The sequence below is a fragment of the Leptonychotes weddellii genome, chromosome 2 (assembly GCF_054177405.1).
Source record: "Leptonychotes weddellii isolate Sample4059 chromosome 2, ASM5417740v2, whole genome shotgun sequence".
In the NCBI taxonomy this organism is placed as follows: Eukaryota; Metazoa; Chordata; class Mammalia; order Carnivora; family Phocidae; genus Leptonychotes; species Leptonychotes weddellii.
Window position 1 is genome coordinate 102,620,611 of NC_138370.1, and position 19,085 is coordinate 102,639,695.

Consider the following 19,085-nt stretch of genomic DNA (forward strand, 5'->3'; position numbering starts at 1 on the left):
CACTAGGAGAAGGAAGGGAAAAATGAGGTGGGGGGAACTGGAGGGAGAGATGAACCATGAAAGACTATGGACTCTGAGAAACAAACAGGGTTTTAGAGGGGAGGGTGGAGGGGGGATTGGTTAGCCCGTTGATGGGTATTAAGGAGGGCACATACTGCATGGAGCACTGGGTGTTACACAAAAACAATGGATCGTGGATCACCACATCAAAAACTAATGATGTACTGTATGGTTACTAACATAACATAATAAAATAAAAATAAAAAAAAAAAAGGAAATGGGCATAACGAGGAAAGAATTACAAATGTTGTTGAAATGTGAAGGGCTAACCATTCATAAATGGTTGCTGGACTCCACATAGCATATTGCCTATCTTCACAATGTTAGGATATAGCCTGAGGCCAGGGAGCTTTCTTTGATTCTGTAGGACATACCGTTCTTTCTTACCTATGCTCTCTATGGACTCAAGGCCAGAGGTACTTCCTTGTCTGGGGAATAATTCATGTGTGGGGAAGGCCAAATTTTGGCCCAGGTATAAACATTATCTTTTTTGCTTTCAAAAAAATGTACATTCTCCAATCACAGTTATGATGCTTATAAGTATACCTTTTCAAACTTCTCACCAGGAGAAATATAGAATCTTCAAAGAAACACTGTAAAAGTGAATACCAGTAGTATAATACTAAAGGAATAACTCTTTTTTTTGGTTATTCAAATGGAAAACATTTTAAAGGATTCAAAGTGGTTGTTTTATTTTATTATTATTTGATACAAAGTGAACCATCAGTTCATGAAATTAACTTGAGAATATGCTAAAGAATGTCCTTGGTAGAAGATGTGAAAATCTATATACGTGTAGATTGAGTTACCAAGAAAATGAAGTGGAAAAATCTGTAATTTTACAGTTAATTTACATACCAAATCTCCAATTTACTCAAACACTTCATGTTTTGATAGTGTGTTATGTGTAAATCTGTCCCTAATTTAGTGTATTTACTAAACAGTGATGTGTTCGTAACTAATTTAAAATGAGTTTACATGACTGCATCTATTACTTCTTATCCCAGAATAAGGAATAATCTTGACCATTTATTTTCCTTTCAGACTGATTTTTTTCATTGCTTTTGATTTTCTTCTCAAGTGATTTAAAATGAAAATGAATAGAAGTTTCCAAATTATGGAATGAATATGGCATAGCATAAGGAATATAGTCAGTGTATTGTAATAGCAATGTATCCAGACAGATGGTAGCTACACTTGTGAACACAGCATAATGTACAAACTTGTTGAATCATTATGTTGTACACCTGAAACTAATGTGACATTGTGTGTCAACTATGCTCAGATAAAATAATTAAATTTTAAAAAAGAAAACTGAAAAGGTCCATACAACTTCATGTTTTACAAAATTTATATTTTGGGAAGATATTTAATTTAAAATGTTTTTGTAAAATATCCCTGATATTGATTTTACCTATTCCTAATTTTCTTTTCAGGGAGTAAGAATAGTAATTCCTCATTTGCAGAAACTCCTCTTTCCATATAGAGCTATAATATGTTATAAGATTCATGGCTAAATCCCATAGGTAACAAGGAAAGGAACAGTCAAAAATAATTAAAAATCATAATTTTAAAGCAATAATTTTGATGGTATCAAGCCATAAAATAATCAGAAATAAGTCTAACAAAAGTTTTTAAGAATTTTATAAAAATATAATATTTTTTGAAAGATATAATAAAAAGACCCAAATAAATAAACTATCAGCTTATGGCCAGAAAGAGTTAAGTATGATAAAAGTGGCAATTTTTATCAAATTAATCTATAACTTTATTTCAATTTTATTAGAGTTTTTTTTAAGATTTTATTTATTTATTTGAGAGAAAGAGAGAGCGAGGAAGACCATGAGTGGAGGGAGGGGCAGAGGGAGAAGCTGACTCCCCACTGAGCGAGAGCCCCATGTGGGGCTTGATCCCAGGACCATGGAATCAGGACCTGAGCCAAAGGCAGCCACCTAACTGACCCCTTTATTAGAGTTTTTAATAGAATTTGACAAGCTGATCCTAAATATCAAAGGACAAATAAAGGAGGAAGAAGAGCAAAGATAATTTTAAGAATGAGGTGGGGATGAGTTCTAATAGATACCAATTTTATAATGAACTTAATTATATGCCTACATAAAATACCATATAAACTAAAAAACAAGCAACCAATTAAGTAGATATTTGCAATGTATAAAACTAGCAAATAGCTACTATAAAGAATATAAACTGAAAAAGAAAAAAATCTCAAATTCAATAAGAAAAAGCAACCAATAGAAATACATGAAGTCTATTAAATGGAAATTCACTGAAGAAAAAGAAAATTGTAAATAAACAAAAGAAAAGATTCACCACTATATTAATAACAATATTAATTAAAGACTGAGATATCATTTCACACCTGTCAGATGGCTAAAATAAACTCCCTCACAATTCTTTTTTTTTTTTAAAGATTTTATTTATTTATTTGAGAGAGAGAATGAGATAGAGAGAGAGCATGAGAGGGGGGAGGGTCAGAGGGAGAAGCAGACTCCCTGCCGAGCAGGGAGCCCGATGCGGGACTCGATCCCGGGACTCCAGGATCATGACCTGAGCCGAAGGCAGTCGCTCAACCAACTGAGCCACCCAGGCGCCCCGCAATTCTTAATATAGAAAAGATGTGGAGCAATGGCACAACACTGCTGGTGGAATTATAAATTGGTACAAATATTTTCCACAGAAATTTGCAAATATCTGCCACTATAGAATAAGTACCTACCTGTTTAACTCAGAAATTCTACTGGTAATTTTGTCTCCTGAGAAATTATCACACATATGCATAGGAAATCATATGTAAGAATGTTGACTGCAGCATTAATTTCAATGATAAATAATTTGGAAACATTATTATCTATTAATAGGAAACATACATATTGGGATATAATCAAACAATATAATGCTATAAAATATTTCAAATAAATGACCTAGATCTACATATATATGTATAAATAGAAAAAAATTATATTGGGCAAAAAATGGTAAGTTGAAGGAAAAAAAATGTGGTTATCATTTACATGAAATACACAAAATCGTACAACAGTATATGTAAACTATGGAAACAAACGTATGTATAAAAAAGATGAACTGCAGGGAATGATCATCAAGAAGCTTAATTTAAAAAAAGAAATTTAATTAAAGTAGTTCCTTTTCAAGTGTGTGGAATCAAAGAGGGAAATGTAGAAAAATTCAACTGTATATATAAAGTTTATAAAGAATAAAAGATTGCAGAAACTCCTCTTTCCATATAGAGCTATAATAATAGATCTGAAGCAAATGTGACAAAATGTTAAGATCTGGCAAAGCTAGGTGATGGATACAAGGGTGTTTTTTGTATTGTTCCCTATATTTTTCTGCATGTTTAAATTATTTGATGATATAAAAAGAGACAACCCAAGAGGATTCGGTTCTCCTCTACTTGGTAAATGAGCTATTTTCTGTGAACCTAGACATAATACAAATTTAAGACAAATCTTAAAGCTACAGTGACTACTACAATGGTACTAAATATTCAGTTATATGTTCTACATTTTGTAGATGTGTATGGAGATAATATATTCCTAGTTAATACTTTCAGTTGTCACTAGTGAGTGTATACGGTCTTCTGTTAGATTAAGCTATTGCTACTTGTTGTAAATGCATACGTTTTGACATAAACTAAAAACTGGGATGGGCTCAATTAAGCCAGTACTCTTTCCTGGGTGAAGGTAAATAATCTGCCTCCAAGTAACCTAGTTTCCTTTTTCACGAGCAATAACTGCCATTGGTGATTGAACCAGCCACTGTGTAGTCTCTTTTAAAAACAAGCCAAGCTTTTTATTTTTTTCCTACCCATGATCGGAGATTCTCTTCATTACCCCAGTCTTTGGAAGGGTTCTGAAGTTGGGGAAATTCATGTACGTGCTGCAAGACTTTCCCAAGACTCGGCAGAAGAGTGCTTGAAACTCGAAACAGGGGAGAGCTGCAGAGGGGCTAATTAAGGCAGTAGTGTCTGGCAACTGAGCTCTCTACCTTCAAACTGAGTTCACAGTGGCCCACACCATTTATACATAAATCAACAACCAAAACAGAATTTGCTCAAAAATCACACTCACGCTTACTTTAAGGAATGTACTCTGATATTCCTTATTCTAGTATCTTGTGTATCAGTAGAAAACTGCCTGTTAAAATACCCTGTATTGATTTCACAGTCCCCAGTGATGCACATACTGGAAAGTTGTTCATGAATTATTTCTATGACTGTTGTGTTCAAAAGTCCTACATTCCACGAACATAATCAAGTTCTTTTAGAAACCTTTTATTATTCTACTCCTAGGGAGAATTTTTTCCTATGGAAAATTCTTATCAATGGAAATATTATTTTTAAATCAATGGTAAAGCATTATAGGGTAAGAGAACACTAAAGTAGATATGGTTTCTTATATAATTTCTACCTTATCTCTATAATCCTGCACCCCAACGCTGCTTGCCTGGGGGAAAAAAAGCCAAATGAGGAAACTTATTCGTAGACAGGAGTGAAAATGGCCACGGCATAATGACATGGAACAGCATTTTACTTATTATAAATGAAGTGACAGGGAACTAAACCCAGAATTTACCAAAGTCAACTTGAAAAGAAAAGAGGATGGAATAATGATATAACAGTTTTGATTAATATAGCATTTAGCATCATATTTTTAAAGAACCATAGGTATTGGTATGTAATTCCATGGCTCACCCTTAGGGTAGGTCAATACCCAAATATACCCTACCAATTCCTTATGACTATCTTCTCCACAGTGTCCTAACTTCCAATTTACTTCAGCTAAAATATAGAGTAATAAATAATAAATATTTAATACATAAAACATTTCACCAAACAATTGTAGAACTGTCTTCAGGGAGAGACATCTGGAACTATACCCGATTCACTGTTTGCTGAACTTACCTCTCAGTGCATCTCTAGAAATGTTTCTATAGAACTTCCTTAACAACTCAAATTCTCTTGCTCAATTAATTCCACTTTGTGTGTAAAGGCCTCTCAAATGTTATCATCAATTTAACTTGAACACTATGAAAATACAGGTGCAAGGTCTGAAAGACCAGCTTTTTGAAGCTGACACTGATTCAGGATTATGAGGTCAAGGAGGCAAGTAAAACATGAGTTCAGTCATATTCATGTCTATCTTGTGTATTTTTGTTCCGTGATTTGTATTTTGTTATTCTGTACTTCCACTAGGGGTGAAAGCCTGAAGTTATGAGGGTTGTTTGCTTCTGTTACCGGTTTAATAGCATCTGTCATCTAACAATACCCAGCAATGAGGTTCCTGAATGAATTACCTAGATTATATTGAACTTTCCATTTTTAGCTTCTTTTTAAAAATGTAATTGTTTTATAAAAATCTTTTCCAAACACGTAATGATCATTAAATTCTAGTAATGGTTCAAAACTTTCATATGTTACTAATTTTCTAACCTTTGTAAAGAGAGAATAGTATTTTCTCTATGCCAAGGATCAGTACGAAGATGAATTATTTTGCTGTAGAAATCTGTAATATGTTGAAGAAACAAGGGGCTGATAAATGTGGCTGCCCATTGGAATCACCTGGAAAACTTTAAAAAAGTACTGAGCAGATTCTTCATTACTGGGTGCGGGGGCAGTTAGGCATCAAATGTTCTAAAAGCTCCACAGCTAATTATAATATGCACCAAGTTTGAGAACCACTGATCTAAATATTTGATACTCAGTGAAAGATCTGAGACTGGCAAGCATCAGCTTTACCTGGAAGTTTGTTAGAAAAGCAGAAGCTTAACTCTATCCACAGTATCAGGAACACATCCAGAATTCTTTTTCTATGAAAACAAGGGACCAGAACTTTTCCATCCTTTCCAACTTTAACATTCACATTCTATAACCTAAATATGATACTGAGAAGCACTTTTAAACTTAGCTAGAATTCTTAACCCATATAAAATTAGAGACCATTCCATTCTCTCCAATTCCACAATTCTCCTACCAAAAACCTAAATAAATGCAATGCTGAAGAATTTGAAAAATTGTGTCATAATTCCATCCTCATACCTTTCCATGCACATTCTCCTGCCTAGAATTCCTGTTTCCTTTCTCTTTCCTTATTGGAACACATCATTCAAGACCCAGGTAAAATCCTACCTCCTTTACGAAGCACGGCCTGAAAAATAACAGCTTTTCTCTAAAATTCTATTGTTGGTATAATCAATTCCATAGAGTTTAGTACATTGTTTCTTTCTATTATGACTTATATATTATCTTGTTTTCCAATCAAATGATGAGTGTCTCCAGTGAGAAATCACGTTATGTTCCTTTTCTAGCCTAACTTAATGTCGAACCTTAGTGAGTTATATGTTGTTAAAATGTATATGGGAAATAAAGTAAGTTTTTACCACTCTCACGGATTCCTTATTCAAAACTAGCCCATTATTAACCTTTCCACATAATGTAAATTCATAATGTAAACATCTTACAGGTTCTTGAATATCTAGGTAAATCACAATTGGCTATGACTTTAGACTCCTACTCTTTTCTTCCTGCTTCCCTGAGGCTTGCCAGCCTGAGGATAAAACTGCTTGAAATAGCATAGAAACTCTACAGAACAAGCCTCTGCTAAATAGTCCTAGAGTATACCTATAGTCGACCTCTCATATTCTTTAGCTTCATGCCTGTCTTACTCACCATTACGTCTCTATCATAGTGTTTGGCGCATGGTGGACATATAAGCAAATTATAAACAGTCTGTCAACAAACTATGTAGGAACAGGCAATTTTGAAAATATACTGCTGAGCTCATGACAAAATTTAGAAGTATGATTTTTCTTGTAGTAGCTCCTCTATAATTTTTCTTGATACGTATATATTTCTTTTTTTTTAAGATTTTATTTATTTGACAGAGAGAAAGGGAGAGCACAAGCAGGGGGAGCAGCAGACAGAGGGAGAGGGAGAAGCAGGCTTCCCGCTGAGCAAGGAGCCTCATGTGGGACTCGATCCCAGGACCCTGGGATCATGACCTGAGCCAAAGGCAGACACTTAACGACTGAGGCACCCAGGAGCTCTATATATTTCTTTTTATGACACAAATAACACAGTCATTGTAGGGCGCCTGGGTGGCTCAATCGTTAAGCATCTGCCTTCCGCTCAGGTCATGATCCCGGGGTCCTGGAATTGAGTCCTGCATCGGGCTCCCTGCTCAGCAAGGAGTCTGCATCTCCCTCTGCCCCTGCCCCAGCTCGTATTCTCTCTCAATCTCTCTCTCAAAAATAAATAAAATCTTAAAAAAAACCCCACAGTCATTGTAGACAACACAGATTAAGTAAAATGAAAAAACGATGTAATACCTGAAATTGCCTAACTATTGTTAACAGGTACATGTCTGTCCAGACCATATATATATACACACACAAATAAATACATATATATTTATATATATAAGCTATATATACTATTTTACATATATAATATGTGTATACATATATATACATATATACTATTAAACCCATGTACTGTTTTAAGCAGAAGATCACACTCGGTCAACTACTATGTACTCTGCTTTTATTCAATTAAGCATATATCAAAGCATCACTCCAGCCAACAAATCAATTCATAATAAAATTTGTTTATGATGGTTGCATTAACGGATGTGCCAAAATTTATTTAATCAATTACCTAGGCTTGGAAGATTATGTTATTTCTACTTTTGCTAATTATAAACAAAGCTATGATCAACAATCTCTATTACCAATTGTCCAAAAATTTCCTTAGAATAAAAATCAGGAAGCAGGTTTGCTGATTTTAAAAGTTAGGCACATTTTTAGGGCTTAAGATAAAACAATTTACCAAATGGACCTTTAGAAGTTTGTTACAAATGTGCTCTCTTGCCAGGGGATGAAAATTGTCTAAAACATTTAATCAGCAATGCAGCCAGCTCTATTCTTGGCTATAATATTTATTAAATAGTTACACAGTGTGAATAATTGATGCAGTTGGAAAATACTCACGTTCTTTTTGAGGATCGATTTCAGGTTGGAATGATCGAAACTCATAATATGGTATCTCACGTTTGAATATGGATGTAAGAATATCATCAAGTTCATCAATGTCTTTCTGTTTTCAAATGAAAAGGAAACTTTTCTTAGTTCAATTATTTACATAGAAACTCATCTTAGTGCAACATAATAAAAATTATTAGCTGGAGTAAATATTGGTTAATATTTCTAATAAGACTAACACCTCTTTTGAAAAGTACAAAACATTAGGGGCTTGACTAAAACTCAGTTATTTTTTTTTAATTATTTATTTATTTGAGAGAGTGAGAGAGAGAGCATGAGCTGAGGGAGGAGCAGAGAGAGCGGGAGAAGCAGACTCCCCACTGAGCAGGACCCTGGGATCATGACCTGAGCTGAAGACAGATGCTTAACCAACTGAATCACCCAGGTGCCCCTAAAAGTCAGTTATTAAAACAACGGAAAAATAGATGCAATAAATAAAAGCTTTTGTGTTTGGGTGAATAACTTTATTTAAATATTTACTAATTTTAACAAAGCATTACAGCAGATCAATGATAACACTGGAATTTGTTTCAAAAATAAATTCTGTTAAAATACATGTTACATTATAATAAATGAGGTAATAAAATGATGAGTCTGGTTTTTCAACTTAAAGATCAGAAATGGTACAGTTTTAAACTGATTATTTCATTCCTATATAAATGAGGGAGAATATTCATCTTGGTCTCCCTCTACCCCCAGCTATAGAATATATGTCTACTCTATTTCCCTAGACTGAGCATTTTCGGATGAGCCATGTAGACTCATACTATCGGGGGCAAACCCATTACGGACGCACCATTCTTTTAAAATTGTATTTTGTGAGCTCTTGACTGTGACCAATTTGACTTGAGACATAGATAACTGTATCTGAGGAGGTGGGCCAATCAACAAAGCCATCAAGTAGAGAGAGGTTTGTGGAACAAAAGTTCCTAATTAAGATTTTTGTATGATTTCCAAATAAAATCAGACTTCTTACCAATACACAGCCACAGAAATTAAATGCCTGGATTGACAAAAAAAAAAGACATTTTTGTTACTCTATTTCTTTCAATAAATCTGCATGCCTTAAATAATAAAGTGGTTCAGGCTTCTCTGGATTTTTAAAAGTCCTCCTTAAAAGTGGGGAGAGATGATGAAAGTCTTCTCAACTTATAGCTATAGAATGCTAAGCAAAAACAACATTAATCTTCTTCATGCTATGGCTACGGACTATGTGAGGCCATTAGCTCTGGAGCATTTTTTTTTTTTTAAAGGGAGGAGAGTCAACAATAAGTTCTGCCTTCAAGAAATTCATGGTCATCTAATTACATATGGGCAATGAATTGAGTTCTAGGTACTATGATAGAAAATCTTCATGGGTCAAGTACAGTGCAGGCAAAAGGGAGATAGCTCAATTCCACACAGGATGCAATGGTCAGAAAAGGCTGAATAGGGGAGATGAGCTAAACTGAGATTGCCATGCATATAAAGAGCATTCTGGACTAAAGGAACAAATTGCATATAGTCATGGAGATATCATAAAGCATGATCTGGTTAAGGATTTTAGGAATTTCCATAAAACTGCAGAAGAATGAGAGAGAAGGAAGTGGGCATTTCAAAAAGTGTTTTGTATATCTAATAAAAAGTTTGTAATTCATCCTGTGAGAAACAAGGAGTTGTTTAAGGCCTATAATAATTAACATGGAAATGTTTATTATGTGGATTAAATTAGGCTTATTGACATTACTGGCAATATATTTACCCTTTCTGTATACTAAAGCTAAAAAAGAACATGTCTCAGCTATACGAACTAATGAAAGAGACCATGAAAATATTAAAATCATAACATTAGTTTATAAATTTTTTTAAAAAATTGTGCCATTGGCCACGAGAGTTCTGCATAGGCTATTATCTAGTTAATGATATCTGTAGGAGGAGATAGACTTAGTATTTCTTCCCCAAAGTATACAAGATTTAATGTGGACAGATTGGTGTGTCATTGAATCACCACACTCACGTATAAGTTAGGCATAAGATCACCTCTGAGATTCCTTCCAGTTCTGAGATTCTGAGACACAGATGAGAATTCAAAACAGCAAGAGTTCCCAGTAAGAATCTGAGAAGTACCATTTCTTCCCCTGGGGCACTGTGACACTTTAACGTGAGAAATGCTACCGCTTATAACACTGAATTTAAAAAATGCAGTAGCAGTGTTTTTAAAATCAGAAGAAGAAAAAAACCTTCACCATGTGGACAATTATTTAATTAGGAAAGAATATAGATACCTTTTAATATTCCAGTCTACCATAACTAGTTGAATCACGTCTATTTTCCATTTCACAATTATATTACTATTATTATGCCTACAAAAAAAATGGTATAGGACACAAAACAAACATATGAAAAATCACAGAAATGGCTATTAAAAATAAGCCCCAAAGGATCTCTCCCCAGAAGATATCCTAACTAGAAAAATCTGATATGAGCAGTTATGCTTATTTTTAAATTTCAAGGACACAAATAGGCATCCTTTCTAAACACTGACACTGAAATTCAAAAATACCATAAATTTTCCTCTCCTTAAAATAAATTGTGCAACCTAAAACATAATGAGATTGATACAATGGTTGTTCAAATAAAGAGATTAAAATAGAGTATCTTAACATTTATTCAGCAACACTTACAACCATCCTAAGTTTTTAGTTATTAAGGAGCATGTGAAAATTAGAGTAGAATGAAATGATAAAATTATGTTGACACTGGTATTTGGTTATAAGAAAAATTATGTATATATAAATAATATAAACATATATACATATATACATATATATGCATATATACATATGCATTTTTGCTTAGATCTATACCTATCAAGAATATTAGAAAAAGAATTCAGAAAAAACTAAGGTATGACAGAAAGATACTACAAAATAATAACTTTGTACATATGAAATAAGTATATAACTTTTTCCAGAAGTCTTTCAGTGTCATGTGAGGAAATGTGGGATTAATTAATGTACTTTTAAAAAAATTATTCACATACATATTTATAAATCACGACTCTATCTGAATCTGAGGATACATATATATGTGTGTATATATATAGTTATTCCCGATAAACAACTTTATTATAATAAGTATTTCTTCCTAAAAGAGAAAAATATATAAAATATCTGCTTTAAAAGATATTTAGAATTATGGAATTCCACTTCTGAGAAGATGGAGTAGTTGTACTTTCTCCTTTTCTTCTACTTCAATACAACTAAAATGTCCACATTTTAATAGAAAATCAATGGTTATACCAAGAACCTAACTGAATAAAAAGAGACAATCAATAAATGTCAATACCTAGAGGACAAAGATTTTAGAATTACCTGAAAAGATATTAAGACAGTCATGATAAAAAGCTTCAACAAGCAAATACAATAATTCTTGAAATAATTTTTTTTAAAAAAGCTTCAGCAAGGAAATACAAAGTTTTGGGAGAGAAATAGAAAGTATAAAAAAGAATCAACTGGGATTTTTAGAACTGAAAAATACAATCATCAAAATAAAACCTCCTGTGGATGGGCTCAACAGCATAATGCAAGGGGCAAAGGAAAGAATCAGTGAACTTGGAGATAGAACAATGAAAGATACTCAATCTCAACAAGAGAGACAAAGAAGACTAAAAAAAAAAAAAATAAACAGTGTCAGGGACCTGTGAGATTATAACAAAAGATTTAACATTCCTGTGATCAGAATCCCAGGAGGAGAGAAGAAAGAGGATAGGCATGAAAAAATACACAAAGAGATAATGGCTGATAACTTCCTGGATTTAGCAAGAGATAAACCTACAGACTGAAGAAACTGAGCAAACCATAAACAGGGTAAAGCCAAAGAATTCCATTCCAAGAAACATCATAGTTATACTTCTGAACATTAAAGACAAAGAAAAAAATTTGAATGAGAAAACAATACCTTACCCTATAGGATAAAAACAATTAGAAACATAGTAGTAGTAGTAGAAAGAAGTGGCACACTATTTGTCAAAAATTAAAAGAAGAGAACTATTAACCAAGAATCTTACGCCCAGCACAAGCATTTTTTAAGAATGAAGTGGAAATCATGACATTCTCAAATGAAGGAAAAGAGAAAATCTGTTGCCAGCAGATGTACCCTACAACAATGGATAAAAGAAGTTCTTTAAACAGTAAGAATATGATAAAAGAAAGAATTCTGGAACATGAAGAAGGAAGAAAGAACATAGCAAGTAAAAAATATAGGTAAATACAATGGGCTCCCACTTCAAGAACCTAACAACAACAACAAAAAAATTAGAACAAACTGAAAGCAAGCAGAAAGAAGAAAATTATAACTATAATGCAGAAATCAATGAAAGAGAAAACATAAAATAGAAAAAAGTCAATATAACAAAGAGATAATTTTTTTTTTTTAAAGATTTTATTTATTTATTTGAGAGAGAGAATGAGATAGAGCGAGCATGAGAAGGGGGAGGGTCAGAGGGAGAAACAGACTCCCTGCTGAGCAGGGAGCCTGATGTGGGACTCGATCCCAGGACTCTAGGATCATGACCTGAGCCGAAGGCAGTCGCTTAACCAACTGAGCCACCCAGGCGCCCCAAAGAGATAATTCTTCTAAAAGATTAGTAAAGCTGACAAACCTCTAGCAAGACTGAAGAAAAAAGAGAGAAGATACAAATGACAAATGTCATGAATGAAACATGAGATATCACTACAGACCCTGCAGACATCAAAAGGATAATAAGGTAGTACAATGAACAAGTCCACACACATAATTTTGACCAGTTAGATGAAATGGACAATTCCTTGAAAAACACAAACCAAACACAAACCAAAACCAAACACATAATCTCTTTTATTTTTTACAAATATATTTGCATCTGTAATTTCTAATAAATAAAAATTTAAATAAATACAAACAAACCAGGAAAAAAATGAACCAGAAAAATAAATAAAAACAAATCAGGAAATATTCATTACACAAAGCTGAATTCCCTGAGATGAGTATCTATTTACATAGCAGCACCCTTTTAAAAAATCTGATGTGCCCCTTTCTTGAATAAGGGGCATCAACACTGCTTGGGCATGAGTGCATTGAGAGACTGTCCTTAACAGGATTTTAGAACAATATCATATAATAGAAGCAGTGATGAGATACTTCAGATGTTTGGACTGGTATGAAAGGCTATATGTTGCAAGTGTAATACAAGTCTATACAGTGAAACAGACTCAAAAGAGTTGAGGTAGTAATATTAACTAAATGCTGGGCACCTAGAATATGCTAGGCTTTACATAATTTGTCTCTAATTTTTATAACATTCCTGAATGGTAGACTTTTTAAATGCCTTTTTTAGTAGATGTGATAACTATGGTACAAAAAACTTAGTAATACCTGAAACTGCAGAGCTAGTAAGCACGACATCAAGAATTTTAACTTACACCTTTACATTCTAAACACACTGTACTTAATACTACATTCTAGCCATGGAGAAAAGAATAAAATCTGACACAGTGTTTGAATAAAGAATAAATTATTGTCCCATGGTTTCATTATGGACACTGAAATTCCAAACATCATATGTTTAGCCAGAAAGTGGAAGGAAAGGGGCATATATGGAAGGGGGATGGTAAAGTGGTCTACTGTCAGTCACATCTATTCCTTTTTTTATTTTTAATTATGTTATGTTAGTCACCATACAATACATTATTAGCTTTTGACGTAGTGATCCACGATTCATTGTTTTCATATAACATCTATTCTTTTTTTAACCACAAAAGCAAAAGCTCCAAAGATGTCCCCTTGCGTCTCATTGCCTAAAACTCTTACGTGAAAACTCTAGCTGCATGGGTGGTTAAAAATGTGAGAATCTGGCTTGCCCAGCTTTCACAGCAGAGGTGGGCAAAGAAGAGGGGTTTTAAGCATTGACAGTGGGTGATGAAACGTGTAAGGCTGGCCACAGAATATTAAAGTAATGTTACAGATCTGGTAGAGAAAGACAGTAATAGTTTTAAAGTACCTCGATGAGCAAGAGAAACAACTTGAGTGAAATAACCATAGGAGGGTTGTAAAATGTTATAGGAGACAAAGCCCATTAAATGATTCCATTTTACTCTTTACCTTCAGATATCTAAAAGGAAAGTCAACGGTTGAGCTGAAAACATGTTCTTTTTATTATAACAAATTATTATGCTTGTTTAAGTTTAACTAGGAAAAGAAAGGTCACTTCATCTGTTCCGTTGTTCATAATGTGTGCCATGAAAGTGAGCCAAAATAGACATATAAAGGGGAATTTGATAGCTTACATAACATCTCTTAAACAAAATTTCCTACTGCAGCTTGTAGAGAAAATGACAGGCAAAGGAGCAAAGCAAATACTTGCCGGGGTTACACAAAGCCTTTTCTTTTTTTTTTAACTTTATGAGTATTTAACTATAAGCAGTTAAAGGAATGATCTAAGTAAGTGGATAGGGTAAGATAAAGGAGATATTTTTCTTTGTCAAATTAATTTTTCTAAGTTTTGAGTGACTCAGTTCTTAGAATTTCAACCTATATCTGACTACAATGCAAAAGTAAATATAAAACAATGCAGTTTAACACTCCTTTCAAATATGTTATATTTATTATTGGTTCAGTATTCAGACTTGTGGCATTTCTTTACATAACATGAAAATGATATTATAATAAGAAAAAATGTTTTGAGATCTGAGAAACCTGTGTTGAAATTCCTGCTCCAGGACTCATTAACTATGGACCTTAATAATACTTAACTGACAAAATTATTTAAGAGTTTAAATGAATAAATGTGTAAAATGTCCAGTACATATTAATTCCCTTTTCTCTAAATACCATATTGTGAGCTCTCATAACTACTCATGAAATGTAATCACTGTGATTTAGAATGGCACACCAGTTTCTAATGAGGAGACTGCTCCCCAAACTGGCTTTTGTAGCAACTGAAGAAAATAGTTTGCTTTTTCTTTCTAAAATTTTAAATTAAATGGCACATATCTTATAAATCAATTAGAATGTAGGTTTTGCTATTGTGGTACTGAGACCCAAAATGCCAGTGGCTTGAACAAGATGGAAGCCTATTTCTCTTCAACACGAAAGCCTAGAATTAGGCAATCTGATTAAGGGATCCAGGCTCTATTTGGTTCACTGCTGACCTTCCTCCTCATGGTCCTAGATGGTTCATCCCTCACTCCCTTGTTTTTACTGCAACCAGTTAGAGAAAAAAAGTCAGTGAAGGAAGACTCCATCCTTCTTTGAAGGACATGATCAGAAATGTGCACATATCACTTCTACGGACATGCTGCCAGCCATTGGTTATGTACTTAGATGGCTACACCTGGCTCCAAGGGAGTCAGGAAGTGCAGTATTTACCTAGGCAAGCATGTGCCGAGATAAAAGTTATATTATTATATAAGAAAGGAAAAAGAAATTCTGGGGAACAAATAGAAGCTTCTGCCATCTCTATCAGTCATGCATAAACATCGTAATTTAGTAAAGGCAATCTAATAAAGTTTAAAAAAAAAAACTTTCCTAGAAGTTGATTGAAGCTTGATTATGCTGAATTTTTCAATAATAACCCCCGTTTACATAATGTCAAAAAGCCTCAAAGCTTTAATTTGACCAAACCTGAACAGACTCATTAATAGACATATTTAATGACATTAATGATGAAAATAAACAAAAGACCAGTTTTCCTAATGCAAGCATTAGAAAGAGCAGTCATAAGAACCATGACTCTTTTCACCCTTACCTCCCTTTAGCAATTATTTTGTAACAACTTACTGTTAAATATGTAATAAGATAAATTTTAAAACAAAAATTGCACTAACGTATCCAGAGAAATGTCTTTCAAAAAAGACTTCTCTAAATGATGCCATGATTTCCTAAATTTTTGAAATTATTTTTTGAGTTGTTGTAGGTACTAGTTCCCAAGGTAGGCTGTTAGAATTGGTCTCATTGTTTTATACTCACTTGGTTTTTCCTTCGTCTTTCCCTTCTTTGCCCTGCTCTCTCTACTTCAGTCAGAAACAGCACTCCTTCAGCCAACAGTCCAATAACCTAAGCTCTGAAAAAGGGTTGTGCCTGTACTACGAGGAAGCTGGTGGCTGTTGGAATAAGGGGCTCTGATAGCTGGGTCACTTCAGCATCATAAAATGCTTTCACCCTCTCATTCTTTCACCCAACAAAATAGGTATTCAGGAGCTGTGTGTCTGGCAGTGTACTTGGCTCTGGAGATGAAAAAGGGAACCAAATAGACAGTATCTCTGCCCTAAATGATCTTGGAGTTTAATGAGAAGCAGATATTGACAAATATTACACACACAGATGTCAGATTAGAATGTGATGAGCACTACAAAGAGATACATAGGGAGATGTACAAGGTCAAGGGAGGCTTCACTGAGGAAGAGAAGCTGGAATTAAAATTTGGAGGATGAATTAGAATTAACTAGGGACGTTAGTGAGGGGAAAGGAGATTGGGAAAAAGGTTCTGTTAGAAAGAGGAGCATCTATAAAGGCCCTGTGGTAGGAGATTAGGAACCAAAAGTCCAGGAACTGGAAACTGGCTAGTGTGTCTGGAGTGCAGAGAGAGAGAAATGAGAGTGAGATTAAGCTGGAGTGAAAGAGAAGGGACAGCGTCTATAGGGCCATATTGTTCATATTAAAGATTTTCTTTTTTTAATCCATACAACCTTTGGAATCTACTGAAGGGTTTGAGTAGGAGCATCGCCTGCTGAGATCTTTCTTTTTAAAAGAACCCCTCAGACTATGGACTTGAGATAAGTAGGTCAGGTGCAAGAACACATGGTGGGGGACCAGTTAGGAGCCCATTGTAGTTTAGGCACGAGGAAAGGCAGAGGACTGAGTTGTTAGAACTGGAGGAATGTGGAGAGAAGTGAGCAATACGCAGTGAGTAAAAGTGATACGGATTGAATTTGTCGGGTGAGACAACAGAAGGTATTAAGGAGACTCTTACGTTTCTGGTGTTTAAACTGGATGATGATGCCTATCCTGAGGCAGAAAGACTGGGCCTTAAAGGAAAACCACATTTGGATTGTATTTTATAAGTTAATGAGCTAACCTGCCAAGTGAATATTTATCAAGAAAGGAAGAGAGTCTAAGAATCAAAACACTGAAATTGAAACTTTATTTTCTAGATCACAGAAAGAAGAGATTACAAAGGGTATTGAGAAGAAAAGGCGAAGGCAGTAGAAGGAAAACCAGAAAGATAGGGCTTCTTGAAAGCTAAGGGGAAAAAAAAATCAGAAAAGTGAGTTTGGTCAATGGTGTCAGTTGCTGCTGACAGTCAAGTTAAATTGAACAAGAAAAATATCCACTGGATTTGTTGTGTGGGACTTGAGCAAAATTGATGTACTATATTTGTTTGTGTGCTGATACTTAGGGTAATAAGGTTGATGGCTAAATGGCTGATGGGGGGTGGGTGGGAGAGGCAGGGTTCTTAGAAGTTGAATTTTCCTTGTCAAAGATTTCTTTTACTTCATTTCCTGCGTCTTGATGCTGTTTACTGTAGAAGCATAGTTCATGAATGCTAAACACAATTTAGAGTTCCCAGATTTCATATTTACTTTATTTCTTTATCTTATTGTTGATACTACAACTATTATTAGTAAAGAGGCCCATAGAATGCATAATGACTTTTTAAAAAAAATGCCAACAAACACATTTTGCCACAAGGATTTTTCAGTCTTCTAATTTCCAAAGGGTTATTGATGATTTGCGATTCATTCCAGAGGCAGATTCTCTAATTTTCTCTAATTGTCTTGTTATGAATAATAGCTACGGAGGAATATTGTTAACTGTATTTGGCTTGTGCTTTGTTTTCTGGATTGTTTAAAAACATTCTTTATGGTTGAAGACGATCCAAAGCCTCTAAAGAGCTAGCTAGTAAATGCAGAAGGTTGCACTTGAATGAGGTCGCTTACGGACAGCACTCACGCGGACACACAAACATCCTCTGCAAAGGGCAGTCAAAGCCACCCCAGTGACAAGAGGAGAGGGGAATGTAAAAGGCAAATTGAGAGAAATAAAAAATGGAAGGAGTATTTATTTCCACTGAGTAAGCAGAAACTATAAATTAAAGTGTCATTAATAAGATATATTCTAAACAACAGTTAAACGTACGTTAAAATGAATGGGGCCAATATGGACTGATAATGGCTTATAAGATAGAGAATTAACAGGAACTAAAAGTATGGTTGTGTTCATGGCTAAGTAACTGCACTCAGAAATATTTATTTTTTTCCCCTACAACAGCTGCTATATCTTTTGTTAAAGTTAACCAACTTATTTGTTTTTTCCTAAATAAGTAGATGAAGGTACTAAGTGGTATGTTCCTGTTTGACTCAATAATTGGTAACTGAACTGGGGATTGCTGAACTACCCAAATAAGGCATCTTTAACCATTTTAAGTTTAAGTCTGAACTACCCAAATAAGGCATCTTTAACCATTGCTGAATCGTTATCACAGGCAGAGACATGGCACAAAATGTCACTTATTTTATCAGTAAAATTCAAGTTTCAATAAATATGCCTTATTCTTATTGATCCATTCTAATTAGGGGCATAAAAATATGAAAAATGAATCCAGAAATAAATGCCCAAATTGCACTTTATTTTTTCTTCCCCTACTCATTTCAAATATTTCACTAGAAATAGGAAACATGTAATAAAAGTGGTGAAAGATACATGAAATTCACATCACTTCCGTCTCTGCTGGGAGAATTGGGAAGAAGTGCTAATACAAGTGAAATAAAGGCTGCATCAAGAACCCATATACTTGCAAGCCAATGCTCTTTGGTGAGAGTGGTCGCAATCCCCAATTGAAGTATTTTTTTTTCTTGGCATAAAATTGTGGACAAATTGAGTCAGAAGTGGCCTCAGAGATCATATATTCTAGCTTCCTCCCTGTACACATG

At 34.2% G+C, this 19,085-nt stretch overlaps 1 protein-coding gene across 1 annotated transcript in view; it reads right to left on the reverse strand.

Annotated features, from left to right (window-relative positions):
* BANK1 (B cell scaffold protein with ankyrin repeats 1) overlaps window positions 1-19,085 on the reverse strand; it is a 281,977-nt gene that overhangs the window by 169,436 nt on the left and 93,456 nt on the right. Inside the window, exon 6 of the mRNA XM_081813132.1 lies at window positions 8,086-8,191. Within this exon, the coding sequence (XP_081669258.1) occupies window positions 8,086-8,191 (106 nt within the window). The remainder of the gene's footprint in view (window positions 1-8,085; window positions 8,192-19,085) is intronic.